General features: G+C 39.1%; 1 protein-coding gene across 1 annotated transcript in view; it reads left to right on the top strand.

The window, feature by feature from the left end:
• Window positions 1-19,657, top strand: part of LOC124594275 (kinesin-like protein KIF19) — a 458,271-nt gene that overhangs the window by 149,463 nt on the left and 289,151 nt on the right. Inside the window, exon 2 of the mRNA XM_047132640.1 lies at window positions 7,366-7,512. Within this exon, the coding sequence (XP_046988596.1) occupies window positions 7,366-7,512 (147 nt within the window). The remainder of the gene's footprint in view (window positions 1-7,365; window positions 7,513-19,657) is intronic.

Below are 19,657 nucleotides of genomic sequence, written 5' to 3'. Positions count from 1 at the left end.
AGGAGGAGCGATTCAGGGTGCTGTCGCCCAACTGAAGCCAGCTGAGGAGCTACTTGAGTGAAAAGTAGCGACACCAGGTCTCCTAAATCTACAACGGCTGGAATAGCCGTGTGCCGAACATAAGCTCCTCTATACTCCATCCATATGAATGCGTTGATTGGTAATGTCAAGGCGATTGGATTGGCCTGTCTATGACCAGAACGACGGCGTTTTCTTCCATCTTCGAAAATGTGCAAAACAGAGAAAAATATATTGGAGTCCACTTAAGCAACAAGAGCACTGCTGAGCAGGGCTATGACAACATGCTCAACCGTTTTATGCAGCAGGAAGATTCGGGAGGACGACGGTTCAATCCCGTCTCCGGCCATCCTGATTTAGGTTTTCCGTGATTTCCCTAAATCGTTTCAGGCGAATGCCGAGATGGTTCCTTTGAAAGGGCACGGCTGATTTCCTTCCCAATCCTTCCCTAACCCGAGCTTGCGCTCCGTCTCTAATGACCTCGTTGTCGACGGGACGTTAAACACTAACCACCACCACCACCACCACCACAGCAGGAAGATAAGCCGAGGCTACTAACACAAAACATACCGGGTGATTATAATTAAACTTTCCTTGTTTAACGTGTTATAATCGAACGAGTTTCAAACTTGATAGCATTAATTTCCAGAGTATAGGGTGCCTGATTTGCATGCGTCACAGCGCCACCGTCCAGTTCCAACTATGGCCACCAGGTGCTGCGAACAGTCATCGTGATTCCTGGTCTCAATCATCTGATCAGTCGTAGTGCACCTGCTGACGTGTCAACATGAGGTTGTACAAAACGAGCATTATTGGTGAAGCTCTATTATCAAAACAACAGTAATGCTGCAGCTGCACTTCGAGAATATCGCCGGCTGAAAGGATTTGGGAAGGGTCCTCTTTCTCCATCTCCTGTGTCGAGGCTAATGAAGAAGTTCGAATCAACTGGAGAACTGGGCGTCGCTCCAGGAAGAGGCCGACGACCGTTTGCACGACAGGTGGTTGATGGAATCGCTGTGCTATGCCGAACATCACTGCGCACAGTTCTCAATCGTGAGGCAGTGCACGTGCTGCGTCATGACAGTTGAACATGCTATGGTCCACTGAACCCAAGGTGGTTTCAACCATTCTCAAATGGTATCTGTACAAGATCAATATCATACATCAGCTTGCCATACAGGACGCACAACGAGGTGTTGACTTTGTTCTCCACTTTCTCGCAAAGATTGAAGTTAACGAGTGCTGGCTCTGGACCGTCCTATGGACAGACGAACCTCATTTTTCTCTGACGGTTAAGGTAAACACACAGAGCTTCCGAGTGTGGGGAACTTCACCTCCAGTCACTCTGCATGAAGTTCCTCTGTATGGTAAACGTGTCACCGTATGGTGTGGGTTCACAACTACGTTCATCATTGGCCCATTTTTTTTATGCAGGTTGGCCCTCAAGGGCCAAAGTCTTGCTGTATGACTGGCCAACGCTACTGCATTTTGCTTTGCCAGCATGTCATACCTGCCCTACAGGACAGAGACACATTGAACTCAACGGTTTTCATGCGAGATGGGGCCCCACCGCACATCGCTTTTGAATTTCACCTGCTTCTCCGAAACACATTTGGAAACGATCGAATTATCAGCCGATCGTTTACTTGGCCGGCGCGATCACCTGACTCACTCCCTGTGATTTCTGGTTGTGGGCAACCTGAAGCACAGGGTCTACCAGGGAAACATTCGCACGTGCTGATCTGAAGCGCAGCATATCAAGAGAGGTAGCTAGCATATCTACAGACATGCTTCGTTATGTTGTGCAGAATGCAATCCTGCACTTTCAGACTCTTTTCGACCTAATGGTTGCCATATTGAGACCCTTTTGTAACAGTAATGGTACCGGTATGTAATGGTATGATGTACCGTAGCAGCACATTAAAAGTGTTTCAGTTGAATCGATTCTGTATTATTTCTCTTCCCCATGTCCCCGATACTAATGCTACCAAGTTTGGTACTCGTACGATAATCAGTTTCCGTGTTATAACATGTTAAATAGGGAAAGTTTAATTATAACCACCCGGTATTTCCTCTTGGCTCCATTTTGTACTACTGAGATACAGCGCCATTTACGATTTTGGTAAATGTGTGCGAAGTTTTTGCGATTCAGAAAACTTTTAGTGTTCATTAGGCTCACTACGTCGTACAAGTCATGTAAGGAAATCATATATTACGATATCACATCAAGACGCAGCTATGTTCGCTCACATTTTTGTTACAATGAACCTATTTCGGCTTGATTGCCATCTTCAGGTTATATTATGTGGTCTTAATATCTATATGATATCACTGTCTTAGTTGCTGTCACTACTGTATAAGTTTATTCCTTTGATGTTAGTGGAGCTAAGCTTTAGCTGGAGCAGTTATTTCTAAAGTTGTCGAATTGCGGAAGTATCTGTATTCGAGTCTGCATTTACGAAAAGACTGTCTGTTCCGTCTTCACGCGGAGACCCCCGAGTGCTTCTTAAAGAATTCGGAGTTGTAACCTAAAACACGTACTGTGGGACAACTGTTACTACAGATATTACGCGAAATTGTAATTAAACGAAATACGTGAGTCAACGAACAAAATTTACACGCACAATGATTTGGTGTTAAACCACCTTACGGTGTGTAGAGACGGGTACTACTTGTACGCTATCCCATTTCTTATTAACGTTTGCGTCAAACGAAACTGTCGGTAACGCTCTGCACGACCTTAGACTCCTCTAATTTTCCCATCATGGCCATTTCAGACCATGTATCTGGGAGAAACATGAGGGGCAGTGAAAAGAAAACGAGACAGATGGTAAAAAGTGAGAAACCGTTTATTATTTCAAAATAATCTCCATAACTGTTGCTATATTTATCCGACTGAGAAACAATATGATCAGTGCTTTCATGAAAAACTGTTTGCGGTTGCCTACAGAGCCATGATTGTACCCAGGAGTGCATCTTTTTGTCCGAAGAAAACTGATGGCCTACATGGATGTATTCCTTCAGGTCTCCAAAATCATGTAAATCACATGTGAAAAATCCCGGACTGCATGGAGGATGCGTAAGGGCTTCCCGGCGAAACATCTGTGGCGTTGTCCAAACAACCTTGGAAACATGTGGGAGGGTCCACGTGCACGCTCCAGAAGTTTCACTGGAAACCAATGGCTTAAGCCAGCGGTGCAGGATCACCCGATAACCTGATACTTACTGCGTTCATCACACGAAAAAAAACCTGATGCAAACATTACATAATGTATTCTTCCTCGTTTGCTGGAATCTCATTGGATTTCGTTTCACGTAGAGTTGAAGCCAAGCAGTCTTGAGCACAGTCAAGTATGATAATAAGGACACGTTTTATGCTGTGTGTTAACGGCCACACCAACTGAGCGATAATACGGGATAAGTTTACCGGCGCTTGTAACTTGGACAGCGCTGGCCAGGGAGTTGGTCCAACTAACTTGCAGTGACGTGAACAATTGCAATGAAACAATACAGCTCTGAATATCAGTTAATTTTTAAACAAATTGAAATAACATACGGCAAAGCTTCGGTAATACGCTTCTTAGGAAACCAGTCGGAAACGTGACATGGTCTAATTCTTAGCTAACATAGTATTGTCCTTAAAAATAAGAGCGATGAAAATGCATAAATTAAACACCTGATAATTCTTCTGCTTCAGCGATCTACGACGTAAAAGCGTATTGCAGGGATTTCACCGTACAGTTAAATATTGAAGAATACATTTTAGTACTGAAACTGTCATCTGCTACGTTGATAACGAGGCGATCAACAACTGAATCCACAAAGTATACCAAACGCCACATTTTCTCCTCTTCTTTTATGACATGCTGTTCTGCATCAGGCAAGCGTTAGGCAACAAGGCGTGAGAGAGCTTCGTGCGTTAGTTCCAGCACGTCTGGCAGCTTATATGTTTTGCTGTTTCTCGCGACAAATTCCAGATTAATTCTATTGTGTTCAGATTACAGTGATACGGTAGCAACTGTGAAAATGCAGCATGTGCACTGTGTCCTCGATGCCGTGAAAATTCTTGCTTTCCGTGTTTCTACAACGCTTATCACTCTGGTCCGTGTGAGACCACATGTGTGGTATAAAACAATGGACATAGTCCAAAGAATGAATATTTGGTTTTTCATTTTTGTCGTAAAATGTAATTTGTAATGATTTATTAATTTAAATAATCTTTATTAACAATCCTTTACGAAATATCCATAATTAAGAATTTATATTTGTAATGAAAACTGTAATTTTGTGCGCGATATGTAACTAGAAGCAAGATAAGCGTTTTTCATTTTAAAAAAATGATGGTCAGATATGTGTTAATCAGCATGAATTTGATGAGATTTATATTTAAAGGATGTCAGTAACCGCGATCAGCAGTGTATTCCATTACTATTCGTCAACGCTACCGATTACTTCACGCATCTTGTTGAGAGAAAACGCCATAACTTCAGTAAACACAGTTTCTCGGTAATTTACAAGCCGATTTTCTCTATAAACTTGTCAAAAACTTTAAGAACAATCTGTTTCTCGTCGTTTTAACCGTGTTCCACGCGCTTCTTTTTACTACGGAGCAGGAAGCTGCGTCAGCCATTTTTCCGGTATTTATTAACTGTACGACAAACAAAGCAAAATGCACAAGTGGGCCAGGCCTAGGCACATTACAACGCTACACCAAGAGAGGAAGTATGGGCTCAGTAGAAAATAGCATGGGACAGAAAACCAGCGGACTGCGACTGTAAACGTTTTTTGAAACAGAAATTTCATAGCTAAAGTTTGATTAAGAATAATTTTGAGGGCCGTTAATACGTTAGAAAGATATCTAATACACGGTGGCACCGTTAAAACCAGCCCACCTCCCCTCTGAAGGCGAATGCAGTATTTCGACTTCTGAAATAAGCAGCTGCAGCAATGGACAGTTTTATGCAGTAATCGATTGTTACCATTCTTCTGTTAGCATTTCAGTGAAATTAGACGTTTCTCTTTGCTGTCTGCAAAATGACTTTCTTGATAGAAGAAAGAATTGAAACTGTTGAAGCATATGTGAAAACAGGCTCGATTAAGGGAACTCGTGAAATATTCGTGGTCAAGTGTCTGGACTGAGACTACCAGTAAAGAGAGCAGTCTGTATAAAAATTAGCGCACCTACGGATCTGTGCAAAATGTAAAACGACAATAAATTTCTTCAGTTCACACCAAAAGTTTTTGCAGACATTCGCCAATGATTTATTCAGAGTTTTTATGGTACAGAATGGTAAGGGGTTAAAAATTAGAAAATTTTATTAAAACTCATTTACCTTGCTACAAGCAAAGTGCTGTCATATTAGAGGCAGAGACAGGAAATAAGTGGTATGTCGCAAGTGGATCAGGCCTAGGCACGTAACAGCACTACACCAAGGGAGAGAGGATGAGCTCAGTAGAAAATAGCATGGGACAGAAAACCAGCGGAAACGTGACATGCATATTCGTTAGCTAGTAAGAGATGTCAAAAGAACCTGTACCTATTTCATAAGAACCAGTCACAGAACCTACACAGCGTTTAAGAGCCTGCTAGGCGAATATAGCAGAATGAGAAGGACACCTGCGATGTCATAGCCTCCCCCTAGCTCCCTTTAAATACTCAATCTCTCCAGCTCTCAAGGAGTAGATCACTGGGATCGATGACGAATCTATGTCCTAGATACTCCAGGACTATCTATGAACGAACCGAAGAAGAACCTGACACGACGGTCTTCGCCCTATGAACTTCATACTGTTCGCTGCCTACCATTGTTCATGGAGAAGCTGACACAACACCACATCGTGGAGTGCAGAAAGCACTGAACTTAAGCGTGAAAACCAGCAGAAGGGCCTTGTGTGGTCCATGTTCCAGGTGCTGAAACCTATCTGGCCGTTAGGAAGGAGATCGACCAACCACAGGACTTCTGACAACACCATATCGCAGATGGGTCACCAAGGGTCAACACAGAATTTGGAGTGGGTTCGAGCACGCTCGATTAACTAGTTCGAGACGATTCATGGTGGACCATAACTGCACCAACAGCACGGTGCGAGGTCATACACTCTTCCTGACTCGGCAGCCATCAACGGGAATCCAACACGCAGCTGAATGATGCATCCGCTACTGGCTAGTGTGGTACAAGGCAACTGTAAACATGGTTAATAAATAATTGAACTTTGACACATAAATTGATCCAACTGGCGCATGTAAGTAGGAGGAGTTGCTAGTGGATATTGAACAGTTGTAACCTGAGGCCACATCGCGGTGACGGTTGCACAGCAATTATGGGAGTATGACGGTCAGAAACGTGTAGATTATTGCACATGGCTTTTGAGTAACATCAAAGATAGTTTGTTAGACCGTTCCCATTACTTCATGAGTAATGAAGCATGACTTCATCTTTCTGGTCATGTGAATTCGCAGAACACAAGGTACTGGGCAGCGCAGAACCCTGAAATTTTGTGTCAGCAACGATTCGGTGTTTCATGCGGTGTAACAGGAAAGTGCATCATCGGACCAAAATTTTTTGACACTACTCTCAACACAGTTACATGTATGGCAAGTTTTGATACATTTTGTGCTCAGCTCACTGAATATGAAAAACAATACTGTTTCTTCAAGTAAGATGGAGCAACATGTGACATGTCTAAGGTGTCCCTGGAACGAGTCCATGATGTCTTCACTGAGGAACGAACTGTCAGCAAACATTTGTGGCTGCCATTTCACCGGATCTAGCAACATGTGTTTTTTTCCTGGGGGCCACTTGAAGAGCAAGTTGTACGAAACAAATCCTCTCACAATACAGTAAATGAAAGACAACATCAGCTGTGAAGTTGCCGCCACCGGTATCCGAACTTTACGCCGACTTTATCTGAATATGTTTCGATGTGCGTAGCTGTGTATAGACGTTGCAGGCGGTAAATTTCAGCATCTTCTATTAATATATGTTTCACTTTATTTTTCTTTGTAAATAAACGGTAAGTCCATTTCAGCTTTTCGTTTCTGTAACTTCACTGCATTTCTTTACTTTTACCTGTGCCATTCAGTACATAAGTAGGACCTACTTCCAAGAGCGTAACAACAGCAGTGATTGTATATTATGGCTGCAGACCAATTGTCAAGTTTGTGTTTGTTTACTTCAGTTCTATTATTATGACGAATAGAGTATAGTCACCTACAACGCTCTGAAGTAACCAGTGCAATTGCTTGAGGGTGTGATTAAAACTTCGTCCAGACTGCGTATTTTATATATGCATCGTGAAAGTGCAGTATAAAAGTTGGGAAAGACAGCGAGTGGCAAATGTGTGCAGGTGTCGCTGTCGTACCTGGAGATCTACAATGAGAACATCCGTGACCTGCTGTCGCCCGGTTCTGGCTGCCTTGAGCTGCGGGTGGACACCAGAGGTGCTGTGCAGGTGGCAGGGCTCACGCAGGTCGCCGCCGCCTCCACCGATGAGGTATGTCGTATGCAACTGCTTTATAAGCCTCCACGTCTGCCTATACTTCATTGCTTTGTTACAAAAAGCGTGCCCCCCTTTTGCAGATTCTCAAACCCACGACTCATGTGGATATACAAGCTGTCCCACTAGGCGTGATCAGTATTCAGGGATATCACAGGAACGCTCAGTTGAAGCAAAACAATTCATATCGACTTATGTCCTATTACGAATGGTTTCCCAGATAGAACAAATTTAATGTTCACTGTTATTTGTTAACTGATGGCTTTACAAAAATTGCTTTGAATGAAACTTAATAACAGAATGCAAAAGATGTACTGAATATTTCAGACGATGCAAAAAAGCTACAAAATTCTGGGCACTCTGCAGAAAACACAAAAGGAGTCCCGCAGGCTTCAATTTTGGGTCCACTCCTATTTTGGGTCCAATTCCTATGGCAGAAAGATCTTCCCAATGAGGATGAAAGGAATGGGGTAGGTTGGTCTAGAATGAAAAGCCAAAGACACTGAGTGAGTAAGACACATATCTGTACATCACTAGCCCAAAAACAAACATACATTAAACAGATTCTATCTCGAAAAATCTTTGGAATAGGGTATATGTTCACTGAAGTTTCTTGCTTCAAATGAACATTCCTGTCATATCACTGAATATTGACCATTCCTCCTGGGAAACCCTGTATTTATACTTATCTTAATTTGTTTTGTCCATGTCTGCAGGCCCATGAAAGATGAATTGCAAACATTGAAAAGCAAACAAAAAGCGTCTGTGGCATTCATTTTCTGTTACTCTGCGCAAAACAAATATGCATTACTCCACTTCAAAATGGCATCCTAAACGTTGCTACCACGTTGTGTATTAGAATCGAATCAACTGAAACTGTTGCTCTCCCATCACTTTTCTTGTAACTGCTGTAACTCAGTGAAAACTATCCAGAACAGCACATGGTTGCCCACCTCAACTGTGACTGCTTCATGTATTGTGGTGGCTCATCACATCATTTCTATGGTGCCATCAAACTTCATGTCGGATAATGAAATATCTTATGAATCATATTATTATTTCCATGGTGAATCACACTAAATGCTAATTTTCAGTATGGTTTAGGGGAACTAAACATAATTTTGGGACACCCACTGATTGCTGGTCTCTTTACATGTAAGATATGTTTATGATATACAGGTTGAATTTGGTTGACAAGGGGACATACGGGATAAAACTATACGGAAAATAAAAATCACTAAAAATGTCCAAATTGAAATGAAAGGGAATGTAAAAAAACTACAGGGAAAAATGCAACACCGTCAAGAAGTGTGTTCCATGGCACCAGGGTACAACTTGTGCATACTGAGTTGTTTGAAGAGTTGGTGGTTCATTTCCCATGATCATTGGTGATCAATAGGCTCTCAGGAGGTATGTGAATGTGATTTATTCATCTCCTTACGTACAAATTTTCAAATCATTTGATCTGATGTACAGGAGAAATGTCAATATTTACAAAAAGAAACTTTTTTTCTCTTTTTCGAGAGAAGTACAAAAGTTTACATAATATTTTACATTTCTAAGTTGCAGCTACACAAGTACATAAAACAATACATGTAATACAAACCATGTGTTCAGACTGTAAAACTGTCTTCAATGAATTCTTCGACAGAACAATAACACTTTTCCACCAGAAGAGTAAAGAGCAATCTTCTCAGTGAACCAAGCTCCATATTAAATATATTACTGCCTATTATTTTATTGAAAGTTTTTAACCCCATATACTCTGGCGTTTGGGCCTAAAGTTTTAAGTGATGTGTTGGAAGTTTGAAATTGTCTCCGTGGCAAGTGCTGTAGTTGTGGTCAAAACGGAAAGTGTCTAGTGTATGTTGATTTTTATATAAGAACACCACCACCTCATATATGTAAAGTGAGGGGATATATAGTATTTTTAAATTTTTTAACAGCGATCGACAGCATACCACCGAATATCAGCCGCGCACAATACTGACGTATGTTCCCTGAAACAATATTCTTCGCAACTCGTGCATAATTAATTTCGGCTCCATACATCAGCTAGAAAAGTTTGTTATAAGGATCGTGCAATGAGCACTGTTTTTAAAGAACCAATCTGATTCGAATCATTTTCATTAAAATGAGTTCGGGACCACCGGTGCACATTTATTTTTACACATTTGTATTACCTTAGGCATTTATTCTGCAGAATTGCGCAATTTAAATTTGAATTTGCCGCTGAGATAATTGTGAAGATGGCGGCAGACAACTGATAGAGACTTTCTATGGTTAGAGCAAATAAGTAAATATTTAAAATGCTTATTAAACGCTATAAAATCTACTTTCGTATTGTGCACTATTTAGACTTCATCAAGCAAACATTTGATTTGTTTCTAAGGAAAACACAGACAAAAACGCGATACAAATCGCTATCATCAATAGCTGCGCTCCTTGCAGCGGAAAGAAATAATTAACACAGATAATGCTTGCTGAGAGAGGAATTAAAGTTACAAATAATTATTTACTCATATTTATAATAATAATGAACTCTATTTTCAAATAATAATTAACAAATAATCACAATTTCTTAACAGACCTCAGTTTGATATGCGTCCGCAACATACAAAAGCCAACCAACAAAAGGTAAAAACAAAGGGAGACAAACGCAGATCATAAAAGGAATTTACAATTACCATTGTGTTTGTATGATACACATCGATATGTCCAATTACATCATAGAATATTACATAAATAATTAGTATTTATCCTGTTTTTCTCTAGTTTTTTCATATGTCGAATTGAAAATGTTTATAATTATTATAGGCATAATTTCCTCTCGTCGCACTGTAGCTAAAATTTATCTCGTGGATGTTACAATGCCCCTTGCGCTGAGAAAAAAATTAGTTTGTCTATTGCATATTTTTTTATCAGTCCACGTAATCCACGTAGATTTGCTACTCTCAAGATGCAAATGTTTAGTTTCAGTGTTGTTTTAGACATGATAAAATTATAGTTGAATCGAGTACTTTAAATGATTTCAGTGACTGTATTATCTCGGAAGTTGCTGCGGATACTTCCCGGATTAACTTACCCCCCCCCCCCCCCCCCCCATTTGGGTTCACTGGACTCGGAAAACCGGGAATAAAACCGTCCAAGGGGCTTTATAAAAATACAGACACCTACTTTTAACAGTCAGGTTTGACATGATTGTAATAAAATATGCTGGAAAATCCAAATTTATGACTGTTGTAAACATCTGAGATAATGAATTTTTTCTTTATAGTGGTATATCCTAACAATTTCCAAAGTCACTCATTTATCGAATGTCATAAGAATTTGCTGCTGACATTGTAAGACCGCCCCCGTATCGAGCCGTTGGACCGCAGACAGGTAGTGGCTGCTGCTGGACTGCCCCCGGCCGAGTCGGTGGGGCGTCGGTTGCCGTCGGCTGCATCGTGGTTTGGATCTGCTGCTGGCTAGAAGTCGTGCTGCAGCAAGTCTTGTTTCTCCTTTCCCACGGCCCTCAGTTTAAGACGGGTACATGAAATGTCAAAATATAAGCATCAGTGACAAGATAACTACTATTCTCATCCTGTGGAAAAGTTTATTAGTGTCCATTTCACTTGCATTCACACGGATGGAATTAGACTGTTTTTGGAGTGTGTTCTGTATTTTGACACTGTTCAACACAATGTAGTGATTCACATGTAAGTTCATCACAATATGCACATTTTGAACACTGCACCGTTAATCATACAAGTGTCCGTAGTGAGCTTCGTTTACTTAAGCGGAATGTAAATATTTTCGTGACGCGCTGCGTAGCCAACGCTGCATTATTGTTTTGCCGCGTGGCTGGCTGTACAGTCTGTCACATTAAATTTGGCACGCGGAGACGCTTCATATCAAACTACTAAAGGTCATCAGTTCAAATTAATTATTAATACAGTCAACAGTACTCAACGTTCATAGCGTTGCTGCTAACTTTGACACTCCAAGAGCGTTCATAAGGTTACGTGATCACAGTTTTTATCACTGTTCATCATTATTCACAATGTACATCACAGTTCTTCACGCGTCCACTAGTTCCTGCGAAACACATTTCACCGTTCTGATTGCTGTCAGTAGTTTTCCACAGTACTTAACAGACAATCTATATGCAAATGACACTTTTCAAGTAATGAGGTCTGGTACACTGGCAAATAAGTTCATATTACCATGACTGAATAACAAAATTTAAAATTTTACGCTGTCACATGAACATGAGACAATATAAAACTTTCAGAATCTGCTGCATTATCTTGACCATGAGATCGTTACTGAACAGTCCAGATAACAGTACATTTCCATTTTTATTACAGATACATATATTTATATATTTCAATTTTAATTTTTTTTTTTGATTGTTATCTACCATGCTTTTGGGACAGATGTCCATGTTCGGTTTATCTAAGCGGGATGTTGCTCATAAGAGCATTTTAAATGACTTCGTAATGAAACCGTGTACGTAAATCAGTACACATGCAGATTTCGCTTCACTAGTGGTGAAAGCAGTTTATTTTATTTTATTTTTTTTTATTTTTTTTTTTTTTCCTCAGTCACACAGCTCACACACCACCAACACTCGCTACGTGTGTGGGACTACATGACTCAATCTTACGAAAATATTTTTGTTATATCCATTCTTACACACGAACAAATATATTATTTAAGCATTTTAATCATTTCTATCTTACGTATAGAAAGGTAAAATTCCTCACATTTAATGCAATGACACTCAAGTGTTTATCAAGTTATTTATTATGGGGATTCTCTACTCCTTGTTCAAATAATTCAATAACATTACAGTGTAATACTTGACATAAAAGCTTATAAACTAATACATACATAATATTATCAAATTATTACTGCTAATTATTTTACCATAAACATTATATTTGGAGTTATGGGATAGTGAACTTGCACTTCTGATTGGTCCTTTGTATCACTTCGTTTTTCTTAGTCCAGGGGACCGAGTAAGATGCTCTGCAATAGGTCTTGTGCGGATATACTTTCATATTATACTGGTAATCTTTTATGATTCCAGGGCGTTCAGTGAATACTTCGAGGTATCCAGATAATAATTCTGTTATTTGTCTAGCCTCTGAAGCATTAATGCAAGTTGCCTCCTGTACTTTCTCTTCTATTGTTGTGACGATGTCACTCACGTTGCTGGGTGCATCGTTATTTCGATTTTTGTGACACGTCTGTGGGTGCTTATGATCCAACACTAACAACTTCTGATTGTTGACAGAAAGATTCATTTTTCTCATCAGCGGAAGGTTCGCACCGAACTCCCGATTCAGCATTAATGTTATGGGTCGCTGTTGGTACTTAAGTGCACATGTCCCACGGGCGAGATCAATTACAGCTTCCCTTTCCCGAAGGAATTCAAGACCCAGAAGCACCGGTACTGACAAGTTATCCATTAGTAGGAACGTGCATAGTAAGCAATCATTTCCCAAGGAAATTTCCACCTGTGTCTGGTATTTTATACTCCGTGCCTTTTTTCCCAATGCCTCTATAACCATACAATTTGCAACCGGCAAAATCGGCAATCTCCTTATCTCCGATCCCTTCTTGAAAAACTGCGTGTTCATAACTGATACATTCGCACCTGTGTCAAACAGAATAGTAGTTGTTACACCATTTACAGCTCCGGTGACACTTGCTTGGATATTTTCCCTTTGTGGCTTATCAGAGACACCAGGTTCCTGATATAGCTCATCTTAGATAGTGTTGCCATCCTGATACCGTATCATGTTTATTTTTTGTTCTGTCGACCTATTGCCTTCATTGTTGGCCTCGGTCACCTGGCGAAGGCCTACAGCGACCGAAATTAGTTTGTTGGCTTCTGAATGTTTTGTTTTGTTCCCGAAGGTACCTCCACTATTCTAACATTTTGTGAGTTTTCAGTCGGAGGAGGCCTGCTTGGATCCCACCACGGTGGATATTGATTGCTTGGTATAGGTATAGCCTGTACATAATTTATTGGCTGACCTGAATTGAGAGAATTTTGCTGCGGCTGCCAATGACTTGGCCCTGGCTGCCGCCAATATTCACTGTCACCCCGCATATTTTTAGGCTTGTCTTTATATGGACTGTCTGACCTGTTGTCATTTCGTCTCTTTCGGTTGCTATTGTTATTGTTTGGGTTTTCATTGTGGTACGGCCTCTGATTACCATTCGGTTGTTGGTGTTCTTCGGCCTTTTGATAATTACTGTTATTATTATTAGGATAACCAAAATTTTGGTTGTAGGGTTTCCTACAACTATTATGATTATTGTATTTTCCGTTACTATAAGCTTTACTTTTATTTTTCTTTGGACTACCTTCGCCCCTATTTCCATTATTTCCATTCCATGAATTTTTTCTATTAGGACTATTATTATTGCTGATTACGTCAGAATTTTTTCTGGCGTCTTCTTGCACTAGATCCAGAGAATCAATTACAGACAGAAATTCTTTCAGATCAGTGTCTCTAACATTAAATAATTTTTCTCTAATATGTATGGGTAATCCAGCTTTTAACACTCGCAATAAGTCTCTGGTGGTTATTGGATCATCCCAGTACCGCGTCATGTTAATATATTTTTCAAAGTACTCTCTTAAGGAACCTGACTTCGGATTGTACATTTCTGCACTGTAAACAATTTTACGGATTCGCTCTTGAGTAGACGCTGACCAGAATTGATCAAGGAACGCCTTCTCAAAGTCATGGAAAGTCTTGCAAACTTCTGCTGCGTTTAATGCCCAGAGCGACGCATCACCAGAAATATGTGAAATCACAAACTGTATTTTCTGTTCTTCCGACCATGATTTTGGAAGAACACTTTTGAAGTTTCGAATGAAAACTACTGGATGTATGTTTTTCTTGCTTTCTTCGTTAAATATTTGAAACTGCCTATGCTTAATTAGGCTTTCTTCATCCATCAAAGTAGTTAAGTGCATGGAATTGCTATCATTCGCAGGTGGTGTGGTTACTTTATTATAAGTACATTCTATTCCACTATTATTGTTCCTTGGTGTCACATATTGCTCTGGTAATATCGGTCAATTACCAAAATTTGGTCTTCCTTGTGGTGCATTAAAGTTCGCCGTTAGATTATCTGCGATCTTTTGCCTGTCAGTACCAGTGTTGTCATTACTGCATACTGTCAGATATTCAAAGTTTTGATTTTCAGAGCTCAGCACCCTGGCTACATCTGTTCGGACTTGCTTTCGGATTTCCGAGGGAATGTCCTCCTGCATTGTTTACACAGCGGTAGCCAAAGCTTTGAATTGGTTCCCTAGTCTATCTACTTCAGTTTGAAAGCTATTGACCTGAACTGGAATGTTTGTTAACGGTTCAATAGTGGTTTTTACTGCATCGATCTCCTGCTTAAAATGGGTGGTAATAGCATTATCATGATCGATCAACACTTGATTTATCCTACGGACAATTTCTTTATCTCTTTCCAGTAAAATATTGTTGATATTTTCCATAAATTTCTTTTCTTCTTCTTGGTTCCTGAGCTCCTGTTGCTGTTTTTCTATAAGCTTTTCCTGTCTACGTTTTTCCTTTTCCTGCTGACGTTGTCTTTCGCGCTCCTGCTCTTTAAGCTCGCGTTGTTTTTCACGCTCCTGCTCTTTAATAGTAAACTTTTCAAATAATGCTGTTAGCATATCCTGTATGGACATAGCTTGAGCATTGCTAACTTTTGCCCCTTGCCCAGAAGAAATATTGTCATTAATTCCTAACTGGTTGAATGCAGGAGTGCCAGTTTGTTTTGGCAACTCCTCGGTTTTACTATCACTCGGGACATCAGTTTCTAAATTATCATTCATAATTAAATATTCTAATAATTTGACAGAAATATGGGTAGATTGTTCTACCTGAGACTATGATGTCATCTCTGCATCAGTATGCTCATTAGGTTTATTTTTCTTTTGTTTAACCATTCTATCACCAATATAGCACATCAAATATATAAATCACTGACAAGCACCAACTGACACAAAATGATCTTATAACTAACACATATACACAAATAACACTCAAAAATATTATTCACGCAGCCAGAATATTCAATTATTACTACTTATGGCTAAAGGTACTGATTTAATTTAAAACTGCACACGCAGCGAATGTTGTTAGTGTGCTTCTATGTAATTACGGAACATGAACATCTGTTACTACCACTGTGAGGGTGGTGGACTGCACTACTTATATGAAGTTACTCGTGTGTCTCGCACCAGCGCAGATACACATTCGTACAGCAGTTCGGTAGGAAGATGTCAATGCTCATGAAACAAGTAAATAAACAATGATTAATAGTTTGTTTTGGTACTCCGTACCTGTAATAGATCACAATTTCAATTATTAAAATGAATAAATGTGCATTGGTGGCCCCACGTTGGGCGCCAGTGTGGAGTTCCCTGTGTTATTCAGTGGTTTGGTATTTAACTAATTTGTAAATGGAAATGATAATCTTATTTTATTACATTGAGTAATTACTAAATAATTTTTCTCCCGGCTAAAGATTTGATCAAGTTGCTAAAGAACTCCAAGTTAACGTCGTGTTAAAGTGTTGTCTGTAAGTTGTGTAAGTGTCACTAAATCACAGTTCATACAACAGATTCTATACAACTATTGATTAAGATGGCAGCAGTTACCTTCAGCAAAATGATCATTACAACCACCGAATATCAGCCGCGCACAATACTGACGTATGTTCCCTGAAACAATATTCTTCGCAACTCGTGCATAATTAATTTCGGCTCCATACATCAGCTAGAAAAGTTTCTTATAAGGATCGTGCAATGAGCACTGTTTTTAAAGAACCAATCTGATTCGAATCATTTTCATTAAAATGAGTTCGGGACCACCGGTGCAAATTTATTTTTACACATTTGTATTACCTTAGGCATTTATTCTGCAGTATTGCGTAATTTTAATTTGAATTTGCCGCTGAGATAATTGTTAAGATGGCGGCAGACAATTGATAGAGACTTTCTATTGTTAGAGCAAATAAGTAAATATTTAAAATGCTTACTAAACGCTATAAAATCTACTTTCGTATTGTGCACTATTTAGACTTCATCAAGCAAACATTTGATTTGTTTCTAAGGAAAACACAGACAAAAACGCGATACAAATCGCTATCATCAATAGCTGCGCTCCTTGCAGCGGAAAGAAATAATTAACACAGATAATGCTTACTGAGAGAGGAATTAAAGTTACAAATAATTATTTACTCATATTTATAATAATAATGAACTCTATTTTCAAGTAATAATTAATAAATAATCACAATTTCTTAACAGACCTCAGTTTGATATGCGTCCACAACCTACAAAAGCCAACCAACAAAAGGTAAAAACAAAGGGAGACAAACGCAGATCATAAAAGGAATTTACAATTACCATTGTCTTTGTATGATACACATCGATATGTGCAATTACATCATAGAATATTATACAAATAATTAATATCTATCCTCCTGTTCACTATTTTTTCATATTTCGAATAAATAATGTTTATAACTGTTATAGGCATATTTTCCTCTCGTCGCACTGTAGCTAAAATTTATCTCGTGGATGTTACAATGTGTACCTTCCAATTTAGATTTTTATCAAGATTTAGGCCTAAGAACTTCACGTGTTTTGCTTATGTGTATCCTGATCATTCCAAGTTATCTTTATTTCAGTCCTTTCTACTGATTTAGCTTCAAATTGCATCATTTTGGTATTAGTTACTGTGGTGTCACCGCAGACACCACACTTGCTAGGTGGTAGCCTTTAAATCGGCCGCGGTCCGTTAGTATACGTCGGACCCGCGTGTCGCCACTGTCAGTGATTGCAGGCCGAGCGCCACCACACGGCAGGTCTAGAGAGACTTCCTAGCACTCGCCCCAGTTGTACAGCCGACTTTGCTAGCGGTGCTACACTGACAAATACGCTCTCATTTGCCGAGACGATAGTTAGCATAGCCTTCAGCTACGTCATTTGCTACGACCTAGCAAGGCGCCATTATCAATAGATAATTAACTTGTGATGCCTGTACCGTCAGACCGATGTACACCACTTATGGATTAAAGTTAAGTATTACATCAACTACGTACTTTATTTGCTACTATTAATTCCCTTAACTGTTCCAGACCTCGCGCCAGCCTGCGTGAGCTTAAGCGCGTGCCTTTCGGCTTCCTCTCATAGTGACTTGGCTGTCTTGCCAAGTCACAACAGTTACATTTAGTCTTAATCTGTTTCGATGGTACCAAGATTCGGTTTTATAAAGTATTTTTGCCTTTTTCTGGAATATTTTCAGATACCTCATTATCAAATAGAACTGATGTATCATCAGCAAATAAGACTGAATGAGCATCAATACCAAGTGGTAAGTCATTTACATAAAAAAGAAACAGATAGGGACCCAACATCGAGCTTTGTGGGACTGCTAGGGGAACTGTTTTCCAGTCTGAGGAATAATTGGTTCCATTTGAAGTTAAAATTACTCTTTGTTTCCTATCTGACAGGTAAGAGCTAAACCATTTTAAAGCAGTGTCCCCGATTCCATACATCTGTAATTTGTGGAGGAGTAATGTATGGTTCACTGAATTGAAAGCTGTAGTTAGATCACAGAAAATTCCTGTGACCTTTCTACCCTTATCTAACGTGGAACATAGTTTTGGGATAAGCTCATTTATAGCATTCTCAGTGCTTTCACCTTGTTGGAATCCAAAGTGGATTTTAAAAATTATATCATTTACAGTAAGAAATTTATTAATTTGTTTTGCTGCAATCTTTTCAAACACTTTAGAGAAGACCAGAAAAAGAGAGATAGGGCTTTAATACCCCATATTTTCTGTCGATCATTTTTTGAAGAAAGGTTTCATCTCAGCATATTTCAATACATTTGGAAAGCATCCCTGTTCAAAAGATTTATTTATAATAATTGACAATGGTTGAGAAATAATATCATACACACATGAGATTAGAGATGTGGTTGTTTCATCCTACCCATGTGAGGTTTTGTTTTTTAGAGACAATATTTCCTTTTCCACATGCCTTTGGGTGATTTTTTTCAATCTGTTTAAAATATTCATTCTGGCCATTTTCCAAATTTGTGATGCCTTGATAGAATGTCATATCCACATCTGATCTTACTACATTTAGGAAGAATTCATTGAAAGAACTTGACATCTGAAAAGGGTTTACAATAATTTCATTTTCACGTCTAATTTTCAAAATCTCATGAATTTTTACTTTGGCTCCTAATTGAGACTGAACAACTGACCACACTGGTTTTGTCTTATTTCTGTTTTCTCGTATGAATTTATTATTTGTAATTTTTTTAGGTGCCACTACAACTTTCCTAAATGCAGCTTTCTAGTGTTTGACATAAGTAACAAAATCCGGATTTCTGTTTGATTTTAACTCATTGTGGAGCTCTCTCTTTCTAGCAATAGAAATATTTATTCCTGTTGTAATCCATTTAAGTTTACCACTTACTTTCTTTTGCTTGGATCTACAAAGAAATGATTCATTAAATACCTCTAATGAACAATTTAAGAATTAGTCATAGTTTGAACTATTGTGGTCTACAGGCCAGCTTATTATACTTAATTTACTGCGGAATAAACCCATTTTACTTTTACTGAGATCCCTTTTTATATACACTTCTGGAGGCTTTAGGTTATTTGCTTTGGGGAGCTCAATAAACAGAGCTGAGTGATCTGAAATACCCTAGTCTAAGCAGTATTTGTTCTTATTCCTATTGTCAAATGCGTAGTTGTTAATAATATTACCAATGCAGGTCACTGATCTGCTGTTTTCCCTGGTACTCTCAGAAAAGTTTAGCTTGAAACCAGATTTATGAATTAAGTCACGAAATTTTGTGGAATCATTGCTTTCAGTTAATACATTTAAGTTGAAGTTTGCTGCTATAACAACTTTTTTCTTACTTTCTTTCTGGAGATTTTCTAGGAGGCAGTCGAATTTGGCTAAGAACACTTTTGCTACCACACATCCAGAAATTCTGTAGATTGCTGTAACTAGTGTTCAGATCACTTACTTCCACTTAGCAAATTTCAAACACGCTCTCTTCATTTAAATAATTAAAACTGTCTCTTA

This window comes from Schistocerca americana, chromosome 2, assembly GCF_021461395.2.
Source record: "Schistocerca americana isolate TAMUIC-IGC-003095 chromosome 2, iqSchAmer2.1, whole genome shotgun sequence".
In the NCBI taxonomy this organism is placed as follows: Eukaryota; Metazoa; Arthropoda; class Insecta; order Orthoptera; family Acrididae; genus Schistocerca; species Schistocerca americana.
This window is presented reverse-complemented; position numbering and strand designations above follow the sequence as displayed.